Below are 17,995 nucleotides of genomic sequence, written 5' to 3'. Positions count from 1 at the left end.
TTATAGCTGGAAGCCCTCCATGGGAAACTCAGGCTGCTGAAAGATGAACTGCTGTTGCGTTTCATTCACTTGAGGAGCCAGACTGCTGTCATCATCTTCTACACCAAAGTAGTGCTCAATGAGGTCAAAGGCCTTCTTGTAGATTTCCTGGTTCTCATGACTATGGAGAAACTCAATTTTTATCTAAGACATAAGCTTCCTCAATGAGGCCACAGTAGGGGTTGACCCCACAGCCACTGCGCCTGCCTGCTTGCTCGCCAAGCCTAAGTATGTTCTCTAGTCCATGGAGCGCTACTTGTACAATTTTTTAATCCATCATAGTCAGCAAGTCACATAGGGGTTTGATACAGTCCAATGAGCCCAGGTATCTTATCTGCTCAGGTGTTCCTCTTGATGTGGCATTAGTGATGAACCAAGTTGCTTCTTTCCTTGTATGGAACTCTGCTTTCTGAAGGATTTCAATCAACACAGGGAAGATATTTGTATCTATGACAGCCTGTATTTGAGCCCTGTTGCCAGCAGAGATGTTTGAAATGGTCCAGCAAGCTTCCTTCCAGATTGATTCCTTGGGACTGCTCAGCAAGTGAAGGTGGCAAGGGAGGGTGAAACAATTAAGAATGACCTGGGTCTGGATGTCATCTCCAGTGACAATGTTACCAACAGCCCGCAGAGCAGGAAAAGCCACTTTGTAATCGTTATGCATCAGAAGCTCTCCCAATCTCCGGCAAACTCCAGAGTCTATGACTGCTTGAATCTTCTCATTGGGGCCATCAGGCAGATAAGAGAGGGCCAGCAAGCATCTGACAGCAAGTCTGAGTCACTGCTGAAGAGTAGGCAAAGGCAGCACGGGCAAACAAGGAGAGACCTTTGGAAAATCTGGGGGTGGATTCTTCCCCCGGCAGAGGTTTGATAGAGTCCAGACAGCATTCCGTGTCATTGTCAGTCGTGTGGACTTGGTAAGAAGTGTGAGCAAAGGATTAAGGATAGAGCAGTTCAAGACGTAATCTCGGCAAATGGAGCTGTCTCCAGCTATGTTTCCCAGTGCTCAGATTGCCTGTTCCTGCACATCCTCAAAGTCTGAGTTAAGCAGTTCTATGAAAATGGGGACAGCCCCGGCATCAATCACAATTTTGGTCTATTGATAGGTACCACAGGCAATGCTCGTTAGGGCCCAGGCAGCTTCAAACTGTAATGTACAATTCCCATTCCTCTTCAGAAACTCCTCAAACTTATCCACCACTCCTGAAGTGTTGATCACTTATCTATTGGGGGACTAGGTTCTTTGGAAAGAAATTTCCGGAATGTCTGTGTGGTTGCTAATTGCAGGTCAGAATCATCAGAAAAAAGCATCTTCACCATCTCTCTTGTAATCACACCCTCCCCAGTGGTAGAGCTCACGTAGGAGTCCATAAGGAGACTGTCGAACATAGCGGCTTCTTCATTAATCAGTTCAACATTTCTCCGTTTAAAAAGTTGTTGCTCTCGCTTCTGCTTCCGGAGCTGAATGCCCTCTTCCCCTCTTCTTCGCCTCATTTCCTCAGGGTTTAGGGCATTGTTCTTACAGCTCTTCATTCTAAAATTGTCTTTCCCTGGGCTCGCCATGATCTCCATGGCGGCTCCACTCGCTCAGATTCGGCAGCGGCAGCCCTCATGCATGATTTTTTTTTAATTATTATTAAATTTTATTAGTTTGAATGAACATTTACAGAGATTTGGGGTTTTCATTCATTCATTGTTGCACTCTCATGCGTGTTTTTATTTATTTTTTTTTAATTTAGGTTGTTTATTTTTCATTTCAATGAACATCTACAGAGATTTTGGGATTCCATTCATTCATTGTTGTACCCCCCTCCCCCCCATTTGCTCCTCTCCTTGAAAAGCAAAAGAAAAACTCCCTCATTGGTACACAATCCCCCCCGCACCTCCCCAAACTCCACCCCCTACCCCCAAATATAATCCACTCTGCAACCCTCATTGCATACTCCTACGATAAAAATAATGCCCTAAAATATAATACTTTTAGACTATTCTCTCCCCCATAGACTTCAATGCCGTAAACATATTTCATCCAGTTTTTCTCAGTCTTACCCCCACCCCAATGCCAGCCTCATTCTACAACAGTGGCACCATATAGCATTTGTCCCTTTGTGACTGAGATACTTCACTCAGCATAATGTCCTCCAGGGTCATCCATTTTGAATAATATCGCATGAGTTCCTTGTTTTTCAATGCAGCATAGTATTCTATTGTTCATGCATGATTTTTAAGGAAGCTGACTGCCTTCCTTCTGTAGAGTGACTGCTTTTTTTGTTGTTTTTTTTGTTAAACGCGCAATGCTTGAACTCTGCACCAGCAGAGCTCCTTACTCATGACCCAGCGCTTTACATAAGGTGAGATAGCAAACCAGAGCCTGACCACACACACCACAAATGCAAGATGAGAACAGGTGACTGCAAGATGAGTACAGGTGGCTATCTACGTTTAATTCTAGGTCCTGAAACAAACACCCCACAGAGACTTCCACCTCGACCTTTTGGAGCTGCCAAATAAAGCAACTGATCTTCTTGTCGCACCTCTCCTGCCAAAGAAACCAAGTGACATTTACGTGACAACCCGTACGCAGCAAAGAATCGGAGTCAGTCCAACGCTCAGAAAGAAGCCAAGGGATGGGAGAAGGGCAGCAGGCGCCCCGGTGGGCCCAGCCCCGTACTCTCGCCGAAGGGCTAGGGTCTAGGCTCCATCCTGAGACTTCCCCATGATGAGGGTGACCCTACAGGGAGTAGTGGAGTGTCCCGACACCGCTGCATTCAGCAGAACTACAGTGATGTCCAGACCTTAGAATGCCTCCCGGAAGTCGAGCGCGCCCACCCCGCTGATTCCGGAAGTCGCGCTTTGGCAGCGCTCGGCTCTCGACTGCTCGCGCCTGACGCCGGCGGGCTCTGGGCTCGAGCAGTCGCGCCTGGCCCCGGCGGTGACGCGTGGGGCGCTGCGGGTACTTCCGGCGCTGGTAGACGCGCGGTGCTGGCGTAGGCATGTCGCGGAGCGCCAAGGCTGTTCTGGGACTGTCGATCCTGCTGACTGCAGCCACCGTGGCAGGCGTGCATCTGAGGCAGCGGCAGGACCAGCAGGTGGATACCATGCGCGTTCTCCGCGGGCTTCTCGCTCCTAGTGTCGCTCATCACACCCGGTCCACGCCGCACACACCACCTTGGCCCTGTGTGCCTTGAAGCTCAGGGTGACCTCCGCCAGGATCATCAGTCCTTTGTACAGAAATTCGTGTGCCCCGATCGCGGAAATGGGGAGAGCAGACTTGTTTTTCAAGCCCATCTACGGTGAAAGTACGGGGTGGAGAGGGCCCTTCTTGCTGTGTGTTTGCAAGTTGCCCGGGTCTCTACCCCAACTCAGTACTGGGATAAAGCTGATGTGTTTAAATGCTATTAATTTTACTCTGTGATACACGAGACTTCCTCTCCCACCCACTTGTAGCCTAGGTAATTTGTTAAACTCAATTTGTTTTAAGAGGCACTGGATCGTAGAAGCTCGCTGTAGGTTCTGGGGACAATGGAGATAACTGGTCTCTAGTTTGTGGCTTTGGTAAAACTCGACATTTTGGAAGTGCAGCGATAAAATAAGGCCGTTCCAGAGTCTGTGTAATTCACGCATTGGTGAATGTTATGTGTTAGGGCCCACCACTGGGGAGTGGGCAAGCTTCAAATAACACCTGGACAGGTATTGGGGCACTGTCTGTTTTCCAAGGGTGGAAGTGATGAAATCAGATGTAAACAGTCTTCTCTGAGTGCCTGCCCTGTATGGCTGTGTTGCGTGTTGGATTTACAGAGAAGAAGCACATTGGATTTTTGTTCTGTGATATTGATCTCGAATTCAAGGAGAAGACGGAACTAATAAAGTCTTTTTAAAGTAAGATGCTTACTGATGAAAGGACAAGGAAGAGATTTGGAGAGGTGAAGATCAGAGTACTTCCCTTTCTGAGAAAGAAAAGGAGATGGTGAACCTTGGAAAATACAAGATAAAATAGAGCAGGGGATGCAAGTATGTCAGATATCCTCCTGAGATCAACGAAGTCAGTACCTGGGCAGCATGCTTCTGCCTACACATCAGATGTTTCTGGCTTGAACCCCACCTTGTCCCGTAACAACTGAGAATCACTAGGAGGGTGGGAACCTGGCCTAGTTACATTTTAGAAGGGACCCAAGAGCTGCTAACGTGCATCCTTTGTTGAGAATCACTATCAGTTTGTAGGAATAATTACTAGAGAGAGTCTTCTGAATTCATGTGTTCACTGTTGACCTTGGGACTAGTGCTAGGTTCCAGGGATCTGGCTGTTCATCTGGAGCAGAATGAACTAATAAGTACTTCAAGGATGTGGCACATCCTTAATGCTACAGTGTTGTCTTGTGCTGTTGAGGTGACTGTAACAACTCGTAGCAACCTTATAAATAACAAATTGAAACCTTGTCTTTTTTCCTATGCTAGCCCTACAAAATCCCATGCTCAAGCCCATTGTTGCAGTCACTGTTTTAATGATCTCATTTAGGGTCTTTCCCTCTTTCGATGACCTTACACTTTTTCAAGCATCTCTTTTTCCAAGGACTAGTATCTCTTGACAACATTCTGCAAGTGTGTGAGACCACCTTCCTTAACACTAAGGAACACCCTGGTTGCACTTCTCCAAGATCTGTTTGTTCTTTTGGCAGTCCATGGGATATTTAGTACTCTTCTCTAACACCTCAGTTCAAAGACATTGATTCTTCTTTGATCACCCGTATGCATTGTCCAACTTTCAAATGTATTCCTGGAAGCAGTTGAAAATACTGTAGTTTAGTTCAGTCACACCTTAGTCTTTAAACTCTTGTCCTTCAGCACTTTTTAGATGTCTTTGATAGCAGATTTTCCCAGTGCAGCATGTCTTGATTTCATGAATACATACAGCTTCGTTGTTGGTTGTAGAACGGAGTAAGGTAAAATCATTGATACCATCAATCTTTTCATCTATCAGGATGTTGCTTATTGATACAGTTGTGAGGATGTGTTGGGTTTGTTTTTTTTTTTTTCTTGATGCTGAGTTGTAAATCTATATTGAAGGCTATCGTCTTGGAGTATTTTTTTTAAATACTTCAAGTTTTCATCATTTTTAATTGCATGATTTTGTTTTCTACTTAGAAGAGCAGAACTATTTAGAATCCCACTTGAGAGGTATTGAGAGAAATGACCAGAATAACCTATGTTTATTTCACATTCATCATGAACTTTAGGTCTTAGTAAGGTGCCACCAGGTGGGTGTATCTGAAATGTCAACAAGAAATACAGTAATGAATACTGTTTTCTGTTCCTTCATTGTCTGCAAGACGCCAGGCCACTTACTGAGAATCCTCTTTAATTCTCACAGTGAACACAGATTGTTCAAACACACAGGTCCGGAGTTCAGCGGCACCTCGGAAGAAAGATCTGAAGATGTGCCTCGGTGAGGTTGTTGAGAAGCCTCTTGGCTGCCGTTCTCTGACAAACATGCCAATTCTTTCCAGGCACCTGGGGGTTTGGTTTGGTATTTAAAGGAGTTGGAGGTCCAGGGGAAGAATCCATGAGGCAGTCAGCATACACTCCAGCACAAACAGGCTGGAAATCTAGACCATAAGCCACAAGCAAAGTCTCAGAGAAAAGAACAGGCCCTCCAAGGCTCTTGTGCAACACGTGATTCTAGGTGACGGAATTTCTGGTGGCTGTGGACATGTCAAGGCGTGTATGAGGAAGGCTGGAGAAAGGGGCTCGCTCTACTTCTTATCTCAAAGATTATTCAGGGGTAGAAGGTTTAGATGAATAACTGTTCTCAAGACTTCTAAATTTCTCATTTCTCCCATAATTCAGAATTATAGCCCTTAGGTAAGTCAGTACTTGTTGAACTGTTAAAAAGGATTAAAAAATTTTTCAAGTTACAACTTCAGCTCCGCCCCTACTTAGTTTTACCTCACGAGACCACTATTAAAGTTACTTGGAATTTAAAAACTATATTTTGTGTTAGTTGTTGATCATGACTGAGTTGATGTTTTGAAAAGCTCATCTTTGAGGCCAAATTCACATTCTGGAATTTTCTGTCTTTTAAGTGCTTATTAAGGTAACCACCATTTATGGTGGTTTTTATTTTTCCCTTGGATAAAATTAGCTTTCCCTCTTCTTTCTCTTATATAATCAATAAGAAATTTTATAAACTTTATCTTATATACTTTGGGCATGTTTTTAGGAGGTACTAGTCCTTGGAAAAAGACATCGTGCTTGAAAAGCTGGAGGGTCAGGGAAGGAAGGGAAAGATCAACAAGATGTAATGAAAGTGACTGTAATGGTGGGCTCCAGTATGTCAGACAGAGATGATGAGAATGGCACAGGGTAGGGTAGAGTTCAGATCCATTGTTCATAGGCTGGCTATGGGGCATAGTTAACTTGACAGCACTTAACAACAGCAACAACAAACGTATATGTGTGTGTTATTTGTTTCTTTTTTTTAATTTATATATATAAGAATTTAACTTTTTATTGTGGTTTGAATGAAAGCTTCAGAGTGAATTGATCTTGCATTTAACAGTTCATCCACATTCTGTTTTGTGACATTGGTTACAAGTCTTCATCTCCCTTCCTCCCTGTTTCTGCTCACCATTCTTTCTTACACTCTTATGCCTTTTGAGAACATTGATCTGGGGTAAGCATGGCTCCTTGCGTCTTCTATGGTTGGTGATTCTAAGGAGTGCCTTCCTTCTTGGTGTTTTTGTTCCTCTTACTGGCTTGCCTTTCTGTGACTGAAAGTTGAGCTGTGTGCTGTGGTCTAAGGGATTTTAACCAATTTCCATCCAACTAGTAAGCTTGGCCTTCATCACAACTTTGCATTTTCTTTGACATTTCCCCCCTCAATCTGTCAGATTTCAGTTGTGTTCCCTTTCAGAGTAGGTAAGCACAGTAGCAAGGCACCATCTAATTCCTCTGGTAATTTTAATATAATATTTGCTTTCTGCCTTTGTATACTAGAAGAAACCAAGTTCTTTACTCTGTTGACTTCTTAGAGTTCAGATTTTAGTAATTTTTTTTCTTGTTTTCTATTCAGGTAGTAGAAGTGCTAATAGAAAAGTGTCCCATAGAGTTACTGTGATAATTTTAGTCAAGTATTAATTAAATGTCTTTTAAATTTTAGCAGAATGCCATTTTTTTCTTAATCATTATTTCCTATTTCTGTACTATATGTTCGCATTTCTTAGGATATGGTAAGAAGTAGTTTCACTAGTCACATAGTTGTTACCATATTCCAAAATAATTTGATGATTCATTACATTTTTTTTTGAAGCAAGAGTGGTATCCACTTCCTAAACAACATGCTTTTGGATACTCTAAGAACTTTGATAAATGTTTATAGTTGTCAAGGGGCTTCAAGCCTTTTATTCGTAGGGTTACTATGAATTGTGCTCGACTTGAAGTCATTCAGCAGCAACATTACATTTTACATTTGTAAAGAATGTTAAAATTTGTTCTTCATATTTAAAATTTTAGTATTTTGAGTATATTTTCATAATAATATTACGATGGATTGGGATGGTAAACATTGGGAACCAACTGTTCAGAGTGTTACTGAAAGCCTTTTTTATTTTAGAGACTTCGTGAAGGAGTGATCAGAGACATTGAGAGACAGAATCGGAAAAAAGAAAACATCCGTCTTTTGGGAGAACAGATTATTTTGACTGAACAACTTGAAGCTGAAAGAGAGAAGATGTTATTGACAAAAGGACCTCAAAAACCATGACTTAAAATGAATATGAATTATTTATGGAACATATTGTGCTCTCTGTGTGTGATATATTCAGATGATGAATAACTTTGTGACATCTCACATCTTTTTTCAGTCATCATCTTTTTGAAAATTTTATCATATCAAAAAACAGTGGACCATGTAGTAAGTTACTGTTTATATAAAGTCCCATCATATCTGTGGGTAGATGTTCTACTAACGGGTTTCTGTTTGTGTGATTTTAATAGAAGCACCTTTAAACTTGGTGTCCAGAGCTTGGATTATTACTGAAGCCTTTCTGGACTGGTAAGAAGGGATGGATAGTAATATCCACCTGGGTGGTTTAATAAGTCGACATGATGATGAAGCCACAAGAACATCTACCTCAGAAGGACTGGAGGAAGGTGAAGTGGAGGGGGAGACGCTTCTGATTGTCGAGTCAGAGGACCAGGCTTCAGTGGACTTATCACATGACCAAAGTGGGGATTCCCTCAATAGTGATGAAGGAGACATGTCCTGGATGGAGGAACAGCTGTCCTATTTCTGTGACAAGTGTCAGAAGTGGATTCCAGCCAGTAAGGAATGCCCTAAATCTTTTTTCTTGTTGATTCCTAAGTAAGGCTTTTTCCCTCTTTAATGTGTGAAAGAAAGTTGAGTATAAAATGGATCTAAATTAAGTAACATTATTATTTAGTTTACAACCATAAATTTAGATAAAGGATAGAAAAAATTATACCAGTAAAACTTACTGCCAGCCCATATCACAGGGGTCAGCTGTGAGTCGAGACCCATATTCTGTTCCCAGAGATAGTCACTTCATCTAGGGTGGCCAGATATTATTAGAAAGAAAAAACATATTAGAAAGAAAAACAACTGCTTGGTTAACTGATGGTGGTTGGGGATGGAGAATCACTGTTGTGATGACCTGCTGGAGCCATAGTCCTCAAAATTTGTCAGCGAGAGAGTAGGATGTTTTGTGCATTATGTTCCCAGTTCTTGGCCAGTGCTTAGCTTAGATACTTTTGAAAAGAATATGTAAAAAGACTAACCTATCACTCACTGTCCAGTCAAAACTGACTCAAAGCTAACCGTCCAGCAGGTTTCTGGGAGGCTGTAAATTGCCTGGGAGAAGATTGCCCTCTCAGGCCGCTTGTAGATTCTAACTGTCTGACATATGCTGCTTTGGGGTTCGCATTGCAGCTTTCTACAGAATATTCCCTAGTATCCAGGAATCTGGAAGGTAACAGTTGAAAAGTCCAGTGAGAGCAATTAATAATAATTCCTGGATTTGCAGTATCATAAAGCTAAGAAACATCAGATTAATTCATATTCTTGCACTTGATGCTAGAAGAATACAAATCTCCCCATTTGCTATCTTGATTTGGATGACTAAGCACAGCGTGGGGAAACGGGGAATCTGGTGGATAGAAATGATTAAATATTTGCTACTGCTTTCCAGATTCACCTATGATGTGACTGGTTTTCCTCTAGGTCAGCTGAGAGAGCCGATCAGTTACCTAAAGGGTGATAACTTCTTTAGGTTGACTTGTTCCGATTGTTCAGGAGATGGTAAAGAGCAGTACGAAAGGCTGAAACTGACATGGCAGCAAGTGAGTAAAAAGCCCTTTGCTAGAATCCACATCTTTGGATAACTGTTTCAAGACTGTATTCTTTTGAAGGATTGTCTTAGTTCTCTTATAGCATCACTACTACAGGTGGATGACTTTAACAAGTTCTCTTACAGTCCAGGAGGCTAGAAGTCCAAATTGAGGGTGCCAGCTCTAGTGGAAGGCCCTCTCTTTGTGATGTGACAGAAAGTTCTTGTTTCCTGCAATATCCATAGGCCACACATTCCCTGGAGGTCCCATGTGTCAGGGAGATTTGATGCTGAAAGACTGAGAGTCCTATCAGACTACCCTCCTCGTTTTGGAGTTGGGCTGTGATGGGCTTAAGGAATGTTGTGTTTCCTCCTCAATACTTTTCATAGCTGATTAGTTTATCAGATCAGGAGGGATCATTGCATATGTGTATTGGGGGGAACATGGCTCTTTTCTTGACAGGGGTGTTACAGATCGCATTGTGTTCTCCCCTTGCCTCCCACTCTCTCATATGTTTTGAATTCCTGACCCCTGTACCTGTAGGTGTGATCCTTTTTGGATTGACTCAGTGACTGCAACACTGAGGTGGAGCAGGTCGGGGATTTCGAGGAAATTGTTGGATAGGGCAAGATTCTGTCTGTTTATATGTAACAATAGTGATGATGTCATGACATCCTAGGGTCGCTTGTTTTTAGTTATAACGAGTAGAGTACAAAAACACACAAAAGATAAGAGGAATATAGATACTAGAGATGGGTGTGTCAGCAAGCCCATTTTGCTGGCAGTAGACAAGGAAGACCCTTCTCCAGAGCTGCATCCCGAGTTCAGACTTCTGATCTTCTAAACTATGAAAAAAATTTCTGTCCCTTCCAAAAAGCTCACTGCCGTCGACCAGAGCCAACTCATAGTTCACCTTCCAGTGTGTTTCCGATGCTGTGCCTCCCTCCAGAAGTTGCCCATGTTTCTCCTGTGGTGGCTTCTGACCTCCCACCTGTGGGTTTATAGTACAACTCTACCCCATAGACCACAAGAGCTCCCCTCTTTAGAACCACACACTTCTGTATGACAGCTCTAGTTCTCTACTATTATGTCTATAGGGAGTTAAGCTCCTGACCCAAAGGTTCCTCCTCCCTGGCAGTTCAAATCCACCAGTGTCTCCACAGGAAAAGAAAAACGTATTTTCCTATGCGATTTGTAGCCATTGAAAACTCACTGGAGGGTCAACTATGAGTTCCAGTTAGGCAACAGAGTTAAGAAAAGATCTAGTTTCTATTACAAGAATTGCCGATTTAATATATATAGAAAGGAATTCTTCGTAAAATTCTCTGATATTAATTGAAAAATAGAGTTATATTTGATGGCTTCAATTTTAATGAGTGAATATAAAACTGAATATAATTTTACTTTTCTTGTATTAAAGGCTTGTACATTTATACAGCTTTTATATATAATGATGCCTTTTTCATATATATGTTAATATAAAGAGGAAACAAAAAATACAGCCCAGAGATCTGTAAAAAGGTATTGTTTGGGGAATAGTTGGCTTGGATTAGGTTGGTAGAATTGGAAACATTCATTACATACTCATTAAGCAAAAATTGCTCAAACATTTGAGATCAAATGCAGAAAAACTGGTTATTTAGTTTTTAGCAATTTCTGATTAATACACAATTCTTCACCAAGTACTTTTCCTGCATATGTATTTCCTTAAACTTTGTTGAGGGCAGACACAAACACTGAGAATTTCAGGGCTGAAAATAATATTAGACACCTTCTCCTCTGACATATTTTAGCTCTGGAACATTTTCTTCATTGACATTGGATTGGATGGTGAATAAGGCCCCTTTATAACCTGGCCTTCAGGACCCCTCAGAGGCTCCAGGATACCCTAGACTCAGTTTTACCTTTTTTTTTTTCTTTTGTGCGTGTACCGTCAAATCGAATCTGACTGGTACAGGAGGAGATTGCCCCTCCTTCTCCAGCAGAGCATCTGGTGGATTTGAGCCACATTTCTCTGGGATTGCAGTGTAGCTTGCCACTAAACCACCAGAGCTCCCTCAACAGAAAAAAGCATAGGAGGAAGTAAAAAGCTCTTGAAATTCCACTATCAAGGAAATAATCACTTATTTTTTTAAGGGTAAATAGTTATGATAGATTTATCAGGAAGTTACATCCCCAAAAGGACAGACTTGACTCATCGAAAGGAGAAAAGGCCAGAAATAATCACTTTTCCCTCACCAAGCCAAACTATATCCAGCTTTATTAAAAATACTTTTCATAAACAATCATTTTATTTCAGGCAAAACGTAGGCAAACAGTCATTAACAGTGTACAACAACTTTCAAACTCCCTCCTTCAGTGGACTGTCAAAATCAGAAAGCCTCTATAAAACCCAGTGGAAACTTCATTTGATGTCTCAGCAGAGAAAATTTAGAGTGAGGGTTGACATTTCATGTTTAGCATGTTGTTTAACAAAAGAAACAAAAATTAAAAAAACAAAAATTAAAAAAAAAAATTTAAAAAAATAAAAAAAATTTTAAAAAAATGGCAGTGTTACCAATCTAAAGATCCACAATCTTTTTTTAAAAAAAGAGGAACCACAGCTCTTTTGAGGAATACTACTCAGATGGCATCACCAAAATGTTCCAGATTGCCTGACAACATGGTTTCTTGGGGAATCAGATCCAAAAGATCTCTGGATTTATGGTAGTCAATTCTATGCTGAAGGCAGAGAAAGAAGAGGATATAAAAAAAGGTTTTTGTTGTTCCACACCACAAGGCATTTGTGCCAAGTTTGCCAGCATCAACATCAGAGAATCCTTCCTTCTGAAAACCAAGAGCAAGTCTCTCAAAACTATAAGGTAAAGGTGTTTTCATTCACTCAGTCTAGCTTCAGAGACCTACTACACTTGCCCCTTCCCCAAAAACAAAATTCTGCATTTTTATAAAACTTGATAGTATTTCAAACTGTCCAGCCACCAGAAGTACACAGTTAGCAAACACACACACACTTCACTTGGTGCCTGCAGCACCTTCAGCTTTCTGTGCCTGGTCTCTTTGGTATCTACCATTTTATGCAGGGTTACTCCTGTCCTTGCCAGCATCAGCCTGCCCCTTTGCTGGGTCCCATCTTTCCTGTCTGTGCAGGGGCCTCTTTAGATTTAGGCTCTGGCTTTGGAGGGGCAGGTTTAGCCTTAAACCTTGCAGATCTCCCCTGTGGCTCATCCTTCACCTTGGCTTTTTCTCCCTTAGCATCCCCTTCTGCCTTTCTCTTGGGCATGGTGATGATGGCAGCAGAATGCAGGTGCTGGACTTGGGGATGCAGCAGCACCCAGGCTTTGGCCAATTGGGGAGCATTCTCACTGCCTCTTCACATTGCTCCAAAAAGAATCACTTTGAACATTTTTAATGACTTCTTTGAAACTATTTTCTTTGTACATATATGTACACGGATAGTTAATATATGCAATTTCTTATAACTAGACTAAACCATACAAGTTACTATATCAGGTACCGATGAGTCAGGTATGACTCAGCAGCACTGCTAATGAAAGTCGGGAACCTGCCCTAACCTGGACCATGTTCATCATCTCTGACATACTTGAGCCCCTTGTTGCCGTCTCTGTGTCCACCTGTTTGTTTGTTTTTTTAAACAAACAAAAAAAAGGAGGTAGTAAATTTTCTTAGCTCTAGATAATGTAGCATAGGGAATGAGAGAATCCTTCAGAGGAGGAGGAGTGTTTAGGACTACAGCTTTTCACCAGAGGGAGCTCTGCTTTAATCATCTATCAACTCTGCATATGTAGTACAGAAAGACAGTTGCGTGTAATTAAAATAGAATGCACGTCTTTTCACTGAGGAATGGCATCACTAATCACCACGTTCACAGCCTGTCTTGTTTGTGTTTCAGGTTGTTATGTTGGCAATGTACAACCTTTCTCTGGAAGGAAGTGGACGTCAAGGGTACTTTAGATGGAAAGAAGATATCTGTGCTTTTATTGAAAAACATTGGACTTTTCTACTGGGAAATAGGTAATGTGTTGGGGTTTTTTTTAACCTTATAGTTGACAGAAGATACAAAGAGTGCATTATATAAGATTTAAGGCAAGTTAAGGTCGCCACAAGCTTAAAAGTTTACAGTTGAAAGTACCTGTACCCAAAGCATACCTTGGAAGGCAGGCCTATAAGCTCTTCCTGAATTGCCTTTCTGGGAGACCCTGAGAAACTTTTCTGCTGGGGTAGGGGTGGGGGGATGTGTTGCTGTCACTCAGAACCAGCATCATGCAACAAGTAACAACTTTGCAAATAGTAACTGTTTAAATCTTTGTCATTGTTCAGAGCACTTAACACCATCCAGGCACATTAGTACCCATTTGGTTTGTTCACTGAATTCTTTTCATTATACTGCATATGTTTTGCTGTTGAGCTTGCTCACACTCCTCCACCTTGGATGCTTTGTTTCTTCACACTTGGGAATACCAAGTGTACAGACCTTCAGATGATTTGTTTTAAAGCTCCATTTGGGTCTAATAAGATTTTATTGGTGGTTACACATGGTTGACAATATCTGGTTAGCTAACAGATTAAGACAGGCTTGGAAAAAAGAGTGGCATCTACTTCCTAAACATGCCTGTGGAAACTCTATGAACTTAGAGAAAGGACAGTAGTTATAGAACAAGGTTAAAGTCTTTTTTTTTTTTTTTTATGGGTTCAGGAGCGTTCTCAATGCGTGTGTGCCTTTCATCCTCTCTCCAGGTTCATAGGGTTTCCGGAGGCAAGCTATTATGGAAGTGGATGCCACTCCTCCTTCCAAGCTTGTTTTAATCGGGGAGCTCCACCCCACTCTGTCCACATTGGGTACCCAACCATTAACGCATTTGACACATCATTGTCACAGTGTTCAGCCTCACAGCAACCACAAGTGACCGCTGTACGGCAACTTGAACACCAGGGCTATATGACCAGAGGAATGTCTGAACAAAAACAATGAAAGACTGGCTAGAGGAATGTCTGAACAAAAACACTGAAAGACTGGCCTGAGGGCCTGTGGCTCGAGGGCCCTACAGTGTCTTACCAGCCTGGCAAGCTCAAATGCTGGCAAACTCCTCACCCCGGACCCCCACTTCATCTGGCAAGTTCGCTCTGCCAGCCCCCTCGAGTGGCCAGAAAACCACCACAAGTACCCGGAGCCCTCAAACCTACTGCGCCTTAAGAAGCCAGAGTCTGGATTTAGCTGGCATTAAAAGTAATAGATGATTTAACAACAACAGTATATATTGCCAAACCCTTTTCTCCCATTTTGAACTTCTATTGGCTTGACTCTATGATGTCACTCTTGTTTTGGTTGAGGGTCTATGTAGATTGCTTCTTTATAAGCCTCTTGTTTAGAGTCAATAAGATCTCTAGGATGACCCTTGAATTTAAGGTCAAGCCCTTGTCTCCATTTTGGAAATGGTGAAGTGACTGGACTCTGTAAGATGGGCTCTCTTGTTTCGGTTGAGGGTCATTGTGGAATGTTTGTGTGGTTTTTGTTTGTTGTTTTTTGTTTTTTTTTAATTATTAAAGCCTCTTGTTTAGAGTTAAAACCTTCTGGAGGGGCTTTTTTTTTTTTAAATAAGTTGGGTTCAGGGGATTATCTTTTAATCCTTTGATACTATATTTTGGAGGAACATTCTTCTAGACCACATGTCTCTGGAAACTATAAAGTTGGAGAAACGATAGTTATAGAAAGGCCTCAGGTCTTCTGTTCATAATCAACAACAGTAACAACAACATGAAACCTATACCTAAATCAAGAATTTGTTATACAAATAAAGCAAGGGAATATAGAATGGATTAAAATCAAGGAAAATGTACATTAACACTTTATCCTTTCCTTAAGTGTATTTAGTCTATATATATACTGAATAAATCATTCAAGAAGTTAGACTATATGAAGAAACTTGTGGCATCAGAATGGGAGGAGATTGGGGAAGCAGCAGAATGCTCCCAGACGGGAGTTTTTGGGGTGGTCAAAGCCAATGAGAAAGCTTGATTATGGAGGAGTGTGGAATGATGGAGCACATGGAGTTTGAACCTTGCCTTGGTTCTTAAATTTGTTTGTGTGCCTGTGACCCTAGGGCCTAGTATTAATTGTTTTTGGTCAAATATTCTAAGTGTATAGCACTGGTCAGTCCATTTGCTATACAGAGGAAATCGTGGTAGCTGTTACACTAAACACTGTGACACTGATGTGTCAAATGTGATAATGGTTACCCATGGTGGACAGTTTGGTAGGGCTCCCCAATTAAACCAAACTTGGAAGCAGGAGTGGCATCTACTTCCGAAATAGGTTGCCTCCAGAAACCCTGTGAACTTGGAGACCAATGATGGAAGTTATAAAAGTATTCAGGTCATTCGTTCATAGGGTCCTATGAGTCGCCTACAACTCGACAGCACTTAACAACAAGAGTAAAGTAAGTTTGTTGGTACATTGGCAAATTTTGAGATTTTGATGGTTGGTTGCCATCTGACGCCCTAGGTTAGATTCTAAATCTTGTGTGGTTGGATCATTGTAGACATGGCGAATGCTCAGACTGTCTCTGAGCAGGGTGTTTGACCTGTCCTATTGCTGATCCCCCTGCAGCCTCCTGTTTCTGTGTTACTGTTGTGTTTTTGGGTACTGTTGAGTCCAGTTGAGAGCCAAACCATAGCTGACCCTCCAGTGGATTTACACAGGCAGAAAATCATACAGGAGGAGATTGCTCATCTTCTGCAAAGCTGCTAGGGGATTTGAACAGTGTACCTTTGAGATTGCAGTGCAGCTTCTTACCACTAAGCCTCTGTTGCTGTCCATTCCCCAGCAACAGTGACACCCTGATGGGGTAAGCACAACAGAGACACACCACTCCAGGAGCTGTTCAGAGAGTTGATCCAGCTCAATTTTATTGGGGGCTGCAGCGCACTTATACATGAGTAAATAAACAGGAAGTCGGGATAGGGTGGGCCTACAGATATGGGAGATGCAGATTGGATAGGAGAAACTCAGCCTTGTGCAGACTACTCCCAGCTCAACAGATGCAGCAGCCGTCTTCCCAGGTGGAGCGTTTTCTCAGGCCGGTACAGCCAAACACAGGAGAGCTTTCTCTACCTCGTATTAAAGGCTGTTGGGAGGCTTGCATTTAACTGGAGTTTAGGCGATCTGTCCTGACCAGAGGCCCTCCCTTCCTCCCCAACAAGCTCCCACAGCTCCCACCTGTTGCCTTACAGTGAGCAGTCATGACTTTGCTGATGGGCACAGAAGGACTTGCATGGGTGGCCTTTGGAAAGCTGGCTGTGAGGAATACAGAATTGGTGCAGTATATCTTTCTGATGTAGAAAGAGACTGTGATGCATTATATTTTTATAGAAAGAGACTGACATGGTGTAACCTTGTTGCATGACTGAAGGAAAAACTGACTTGTAACGGCTCCAAGGTAAAATTTGCTGCATGATTGAGGAAACAAGATGCTCCTTGATGAACCAGAGGCTTCTGTGATGAAAATATAAAATTATTCATATATTTTCTACAACTGTAACCACTACAGATTTCTCAATATCTGTGCTGCTGAACTGAATCTGGACTTAGTTTTGGAGTTATTTAGTAGTGTTAAAGAATTGACATTATAAGTAGTTCGTTTTTAAAGACAGGAAATGAGCCCACACTATTTAGGGAACTAAATCTGTCCTGTTTTTTAGGGACAAGAAAAGGAGAAAAACTCTTAAAATTACATCTTGGAATATTTTTATAATCTTTGAGCATAGTTCCGTGTAGATTTATCTTCCAGAAGAAATTAGATTTAAGTTGCCTGTTTTTAAGAATGTCCACATTATAACAGCTTTTCACTTTTATAATTTCCTCATTATCTAGAGTGTGTTCCCAAAAGCATTATTCTCCAACTTTTGTGTAATTTAATCATTGTTGTTGTGTGCCATTGAGTTGGAACCAACCCATAGCTGACCCTCCAGAGGGTTTTCATAGACTGTTAATTGCACAGGGGGAGATTGCCCATCCTTCTCCTGTGGAGCAGCTGGTGGGATAGAAAGATGTACAGCTTGGACTCCCAGTGGTGTAGCAGACCCACTTTGTCCTGTCAGTTCATTGTGATTGGAACCACCTCTGTGGCAGTGGTTTGGTGATCCAAACAGCCTGTAACTGATAGAACAATAGGCACTTAGACCAGTGAAATAGAGAATTGAGAATCCAGAAATAAAAACTCCATTTGATTGGGGGGGAGGGTTGTCTCTTCATTAAATAGTACTGAGAAAATTGGATTTTCTTATGCAAAAACAAGAAAGAAGATCCATATACAAAAACATTGAAAGTGGATTGAGAGCTAAATGTACAAACTAAAACCATAAAGTTCTTAGGACAACATACAGGGGTAGTGATGTCAGCCCTACCTTTCAACCTTTTCTTTTACAACAGAGGCACTGATAGAAGTAACAAGACAAAAACCCCAAAGTAAATAAATAGGACTTTAATAGAAGGTAAATTTTTTGTCATCAAAAGACTTTACAAAAAAAGTGAAAAGACACTGGTAGGGAGAATACCTGAAAATCATATTTCTGGTAAGAGTTTAATCATCCAAATGAA

At 41.6% G+C, this 17,995-nt stretch overlaps 2 protein-coding genes and 1 pseudogene across 2 annotated transcripts in view; 2 read left to right on the top strand and 1 right to left on the bottom strand.

Moving 5' to 3' along the window:
- Positions 1-1,611, bottom strand: LOC102870134 (annotated as a pseudogene).
- Positions 1,612-3,032: 1,421 nt separating this feature from the next.
- On the top strand, positions 3,033-7,798 carry PET117 (PET117 homolog (S. cerevisiae)). Its single transcript, XM_006902464.1, has 2 exons — positions 3,033-3,128; positions 7,649-7,798. The coding sequence occupies exons 1-2, from the start codon at positions 3,033-3,035 to the stop codon at positions 7,796-7,798; spliced, it is 246 nt and encodes an 81-aa protein (XP_006902526.1).
- A 301-nt stretch (positions 7,799-8,099) lies between these two features.
- CSRP2BP (CSRP2 binding protein) overlaps positions 8,100-17,995 on the top strand; it is a 33,037-nt gene continuing 23,141 nt past the window's right edge. The window contains exons 1-3 of the mRNA XM_006902460.1: positions 8,100-8,358; positions 9,275-9,393; positions 13,292-13,413. Of these exons, the coding sequence (XP_006902522.1) occupies positions 8,100-8,358; positions 9,275-9,393; positions 13,292-13,413 (500 nt within the window). The remainder of the gene's footprint in view (positions 8,359-9,274; positions 9,394-13,291; positions 13,414-17,995) is intronic.

This window comes from Elephantulus edwardii, unplaced genomic scaffold (genome assembly GCF_000299155.1).
Source record: "Elephantulus edwardii isolate Elephantulus edwardi_28Jun2011 unplaced genomic scaffold, EleEdw1.0 scaffold00416, whole genome shotgun sequence".
In the NCBI taxonomy this organism is placed as follows: domain Eukaryota; kingdom Metazoa; phylum Chordata; class Mammalia; order Macroscelidea; family Macroscelididae; genus Elephantulus; species Elephantulus edwardii.
This window is presented reverse-complemented; position numbering and strand designations above follow the sequence as displayed.

Coding starts and splice junctions, on each gene's coding strand:
- PET117 (XM_006902464.1), top strand. CDS start 3,033: ATGTCGCGGAGCGCCAAGGCTGTTCTGGGACTGTCGATCCTGCTGACT. Junction 3,129..7,648: donor GGCAGCGGCAGGACCAGCAG/GTGGATACCATG, acceptor TTTTTATTTTAG/AGACTTCGTGAAGGAGTGAT.